This window comes from Oncorhynchus kisutch, linkage group LG20 (genome assembly GCF_002021735.2).
Source record: "Oncorhynchus kisutch isolate 150728-3 linkage group LG20, Okis_V2, whole genome shotgun sequence".
Classification (NCBI taxonomy): domain Eukaryota; kingdom Metazoa; phylum Chordata; class Actinopteri; order Salmoniformes; family Salmonidae; genus Oncorhynchus; species Oncorhynchus kisutch.
In genome coordinates this window covers 7,794,169-7,800,298 of record NC_034193.2, presented here as the reverse complement: position 1 = coordinate 7,800,298, position 6,130 = coordinate 7,794,169, and the positions used below count along the sequence as shown (strand labels likewise).

Genomic DNA, 6,130 nt, shown 5'->3' with positions numbered 1-6,130 from the left:
ATGCATTAAGCAATGGTCATGCGTGCTGTTAGTAACCTAGACAGTAATGTTGACATGATTTATAACACACAAACACAGCCAAGCGGAGGGCATGACCGGCTGTGATGAACATTTTCCTATATGTGTCAAAACTGACTCAGATGGAGAAGCTGTTTACTTCTCGCTATGTCATGTCGTTTTTTTCCCCCCAAACCTTGCTTTTCACATGTGATTATGAAGCTTTGTTTTACACCGGTGCATCTCTGTGGGTCAGAGATAAATGGTGAGTTATTGATACTTTGTAACCTATATAGTGACGAAACTGTCAGAGTGTATCTTTGGGTGTTGCCATCATTACCTTCTGTTTTGATCTGGCACAAACTATCCTAGGACAAACTGATGGGATTGCTCCTCGCATGTATTTTTAAGTGGTTCTTATCTAGGCACACACTAACATTTGGTCTGGTGAGGTTGATATGATTTTCAGAATATCTATTTATAAGAAGTTATATTATTTTGCCGTAGGTCTACTGTGAACAGACAGTACAGTCAAATATTCAGAGTGGAAATGGTTGCGTAATAGCCTTGCGGACCAACCTGTTGTTCATATACTTGCGTCATGATTAGAACTAGGCTACTGAGGACAGGCTACTCAGGTTCATGAGTGAAACTGTTCCAAGTCCTAAAGCTCTCTATACCCTAGTTTCAGTAGTTTGTGAGACTGATTAATTACTGTGTAGTTAAAATATGTATTTTAAAGTAGTGTTCATTTACTATTTCAATCAGTTGTTTATTTATTTAGCAGACTATAAATGTTTTGTAGGCCTACTGCCTACAAATGAAGCTTTTAGCGACAATTGTGTAGACTACTAAAACGAAATAACAAAACCAAACAAGGGCCAGGTTTTAATCCAATCACAGATTATGGGCATTGAGGTTTTTAAAGGCAATTTCCGATTGAGCCGACATATAGCCTTGGCTACACTACAGCGTTTATTCTGAAACGTGGGAACATTGACTTTAAAACCCATTACAATTATTTGATGAAAAATTACTTTACTGCTATTAGCCCATACAAACACATTGAATAACAGATTCACTGTATGGAACAGATAGCCCCCCCCCAAAAAAAAAATCAAAAGGAAGTTTGTTCTGGTGTCTGTCCAATATCTGAGAGATATAAGAAAGATCAGGAATTTTTTTTAAAATAATTTTTATTGCATGTATTTAACCCCTTATACAGTCTCCATATATACTTCCGTTTATTTTTACAACTGGTGGGGGGCGGGACTTTCAGAGAGTCTTGTGAGGCCTGTGGACATTCTAGAGTCTCACCTTTCCACAGAGGGGACATATTAGTGTGTAGCCCAAACTGTTGGGACACTACAGACAGAGGTTGGCAGATCGGCGACTTCAGAAGAGTCTCCTGACACTTGTGGAGGTCGTAGATCAAAACGGAGAACATCGTCGTGTTCTTGACAGTCTCGTCTTTCCATAGCAAGGTCATATTAATGTTAAACGATGGACCTTTTTCGTGAGAAGACCGATTTTCGGGATGCCTACTGGTCTGACTCTGTCTTTCACTGCAGATAGGGCTCATCTCTAGCTTAAACTGACTGATTTTTTAATGGGGATTTTTTATTATGCTAATTTTGTCCACGGGGGCGTGGACATCGAGTCCACTTTTTCTTCTTTTTTTAAAGCTATAATGACCCTCGACCTATATGCACACCAGTGTGTGATAATTGGATTTCTCTGTCTGCACTATGTAACAAGTGCCTGAAAGAATATTATTTGTGTCTGCCGAAATCAAAAAGTTTGTTTTTACTCTAATCAAACGCTTTCACCCTAGGAGAGATTTTATCCTTGTCTTGTCCATGTCCGTAATCTTTGAGGGATTTACACTTACCGTTCAAAAGTTTGGGGTCTTGTCCATGTCTGTAATCTTTGAGGGATTTACACTTACCGTTCAAAAGTTTGGGGTCTTGTCCATGTCCGTAATCTTTCAAAAGTTTGGGGTCACTTACAAACGTACATACTTCCAGCTACAATAATTAATCCTTTATAACATTAACAAGGTCTACACTTTATTTCTGATCAATTTGATGTTATTGTAATGGGCAAAAAATGTGTTTTTCTATAAAAAACAAAGACATTTCTTAGTGACCCCAAACTTTTGAACAGTAGTCTACATGTCCACCAGTATGTGCTGTTTCTGTCGTATTTGCATCACAAATGTCTTGTGAATGAGACTCATTAAGCATGTATCCTATGAGGATTGGAGTATCAAATAGGCTTTGGTGTGTAGAGTAGGCTTTCACCTGGTAAACTGAATTGTGACTTGTGTTGGGAGAATCTGGAATATTACTACCATCTAGTGGCCAGAAGCATGAAGTAGTAGAGATACCTTCGAACAACTGACCTGCTCTTTTATATTTGAAACAAGTAGGATATGTTGTCTTTGATGTTTAATTTACCCTCAGAACCAGCAGCTCCTGAACAAACTCACAGAACTAAAGAAAGAAGCAATTCCAAAGTGTCACCTTTTTCAATAAGATTTGACAGTTACTATTTAACATTTCTCTTTATTGCTTTCGTTGTTTCAAAAAAAAAAAAATGTTCTATTTGAAGGGTTGTAGAAAGATGTCTGTTTTAACTGTCACTCTTTTACCAACACTCTTACACAGATAATTAAATTTTAATATAAGTAAGACAAGAGCACTAAAGTATATCTTTTCTCATGCCAGCTTCTAGGACACAATATACCACCATCATTCATCGAAAGCCCCATACGCAGAAACTCATTATTTTTGGAACAGTTTATTTAGATTTTTACATTTAACCTTTATTTAACAGTTGGTACAGTCGGTCAGAATATAAACCTGAGTTGACTGAGGTTGGTATGCTTTGTCGAGGAATATGTGTAGTGTTGTTATTTTTCACCAGGGCAGTTCTGAACCATTCCAGTTGTAGGCTTTCCCTGTTTTGTCAATATTCAGGCTATCTATAATGCTCATGAGGCAGTGCACGGAGTGGCCCGTGCTGAAGAGCTTGTCCTTGGGCACATTCTTGTGATAGGGACGAGACAAATCCGTATTCACTGTGCCGGGATGCATGGACACGCACACCACTCTGGGTCTGCTCCTCCCCAGTTCAATGGACAGGTTACGCGTGGCCATGTTGAGTGCTGCTTTGGACATCCTATAGCTGTACCACCCGCCAAGACCTAGATAGACAGACAAACTTAATTCTGAAATGGTTCAACTTACAAGTTGAATGGCCATGCCCATATGCAGGTCACATAATGCCCCTCGCTTTTATATGTATAGACTGCTAGATGTGTGAATGTGTAACCACAAACTTAAGTCGATAAAACGGTCAAATTATATTAGCCTACATCAATGCACTCTATTTGAAATAGTCCAATTTGAAAGTCAAATAGACGCCCTTAGACACTTGATCATTCATAAGGATGATTCAAAAGGAAAAGGAGGACCGAGCACGCCCCCATTCTCATCGACGGGGCTGTAGTGGAGCAGGTTGAGAGCTTCAAGTTCCAAGACAGCACACAAAGACAGTCATGAAGAGAGCAAGACAAAACCTATTTCCCCTCAGGAGACTGAAAAGATTTGGCATGGGGCCTCAGATCCTCAAAAGGTTTTACAGCTGCACCATAGAGAGCATCCTGACGGGTTGCATCACTGCCTGGTATGGCAACTGCTCGGCCTCTGACCGCAAGGCACTACAGAGCGTAGTGCGTACGACCCAGTACATCACTGGGGCCAAGCTTCCTGCCATCCAGGACCTCTATACCAGGCGGTGTCAGAGGAAGGCCCTAAAAATGGTCAAAGACTCCAGCCACCCTAGACATAGACTGTTGTCTCTGCTACCGCACGGCAAGCAGTACCAGAGCACCAAGTCTAGGTCCAAGAGGCTTCTAAACAGCGTTTACCCCCAAACCATAAGACTCCTGAACAGCTAATCAAATGGCTACCCAGACTATTTGCATTGCCCCTCCCCCTCTTCTACACTGCTGCTACTCTCTGTTATTATCTATGCATAGCCACTTTAATAACTCTACCTATATGTACATAATTACCTCAACACCGGTGCCCCCCGCACATTGACACATTGACTCTGTACCGGTACCCCCTGTACATAACCCTACTATTGTTATTTACTGCTGCTCTTTAATTCATTTGTTATTCTTATCTCTTACTTCTTTAGGGATTTTCTTAAAAGTGCATTGTTAGTTAAGGGCTTGTAAGTAAGCATTTCACTGTAAGGTTGTTTATTAATTGATCGAATTGTTAAAATATGAAACAAATACAAATCAAATGTAATTTGTCACAACAGGTAGACAGACCTGTTGTATTTGGAGCATGTGACAAATAACATTTGATTTTCGATTTGTATTTGTTTCATATTTTAACAATTCGATCAATTAAGATGATTCTATGATTGATGAGATTGACTTCCAAAAATGATACATGTGATGCCTACCGTTATCACCAATGGATCCGACTTTTGCAGTGATGTTGACAATGATCCCACTATGCTGTTTGGCTTTCTCTGGCGGCTGCTGGCCAAATGCACCACTACCCTTCTGCAATAGCGGAGCGAAGTACTTGGCCATCACCAATGGTCCCACAGTGTTTGTTGTCAATGTTGAGATTATTCCCTAAAAACACAACAATGAATGAGTCTGACATTTGAAAAACCACTCGTTTTAGGGATGGGGCTAGGGAAAAAAATGTATCACCTCTCAAATCCATAGACAGTATTCTCAATATAAGGACTGCCAGTCCATGACATCCACATGATAGTTTTAACCATGTTGTGAAGAATATTGAATGACATTGTTTACAATCAATAAGTAAATATAGTACGGGTTCTGAGGGGCTATTAAAGTTGTAACATTTTCATCAAGAAAATAACTGTCATTGATTTCAAATTCTCAAAAATGTATTTACCAATATAGCCCAGCTATTTACCAATCACAGATTTAGCTTTAACTGTTCAACGGCAAGCCGATTGCCTTACTTTTCACTAGTTCCATCACTGATCGTCGTATGACTCGATTTAGCTAGCTTACCTGTGCAGAAACATCCTTCAGGCTGGTCTCACCTTTGCCAGAGGGATGAAGCATCGCTGAGGAGTTGATGATCAGGTCAACTTTGCCGAATACCTTTTTAACATGTTCAGCCGCGCGTTGGATGTCATCTTCTCTGTTTACATCCAATTTCAGAACTGTAATTTTCCCCGGATGTTGCGCAACTAAGCTCATCAACTCCGCGGCATTGTCCGGATTTCTGCATGTCGCGATCAATGCTCCTGGGGCTTTGTTTATTAAGATATTTCTGCAAAATTCGAGTCCCAGTCCCCTACTCGCACCCTGTACCAGTGCTACGGCAGCCATGACAAGACGTGAATGCTATGAAGCCACAGCAACGCCCTCTGTGGGTCGTAGAGAAATCAACTTACACAACTCAAAGTTATTTTGTTTTGTAACAAAACACTCAGTCTACCTAGACTGAGCGCCTTTCTGTTAGCGCTGTCATGTCAACTCTCTGCCATTAATTTGAATAGCAAACATATCACTGGTGAATTAATGAGATCTAGGCCCTGTGTGACCTTAACATTCTGTACCCTTCTAATATCACGAAACGGTATTCCATATAGTCAATGTTAACACAACCATTAAATGAAAAATCCACCCAAAACCACTAAATCCCTTTAATTGACAGTGTTCAATAACAATAATATGTGAGAACAATATTTTTTTGGTGAACAAATGTTTCATTTAGGAGTTAGAATAAGGTTGGTATCAACATGGAAAATCATTGTGGAAATCTGTTACAGGTCAAGTCGACTACAACATCCACAATGCAATGGGCGGGCTGGCTAGCAGACGTAGCTACACACATTAATACCAAAGACAATATCAGCATGTAACGTAGCTCGTTAGATTTAAACTGTCCTAAACAAACTGCACTATTCATTTAGGCGTATACAATCTCACCATGTTCAACCTGCAGATTGAGTTTGACGTTCGCAACGGCAGATTCGAGCTGCAGACTTTTGAGGAGATAGGAAACGTTGTCTATTTTACGTCAATGGGCCGCACGGTGCATTCTGGGCGATCCTGGGA

General features: G+C 40.2%; 1 protein-coding gene across 2 annotated transcripts; it reads right to left on the bottom strand.

The window, feature by feature from the left end:
* Positions 1-2,779: 2,779 nt before the first annotated feature.
* On the bottom strand, positions 2,780-6,130 carry zgc:65997 (SDR family oxidoreductase). 2 transcript variants are annotated; one of them, XM_020454598.2, is made up of 4 exons: positions 6,002-6,130; positions 5,075-5,436; positions 4,483-4,660; positions 2,780-3,205 (listed from the first exon to the last, which is right to left on the bottom strand). In XM_020454598.2, exons 2-4 carry the CDS (start codon positions 5,396-5,398, stop codon positions 2,919-2,921), a joined length of 789 nt encoding a protein of 262 aa, XP_020310187.1. In that variant the 5' UTR covers positions 5,399-5,436; positions 6,002-6,130; the 3' UTR covers positions 2,780-2,918. The 2 variants fall into 2 exon arrangements, with proteins under 2 accessions (XP_020310187.1, XP_031655759.1); XM_031799899.1 differs by having other exon boundaries at positions 5,107-6,078.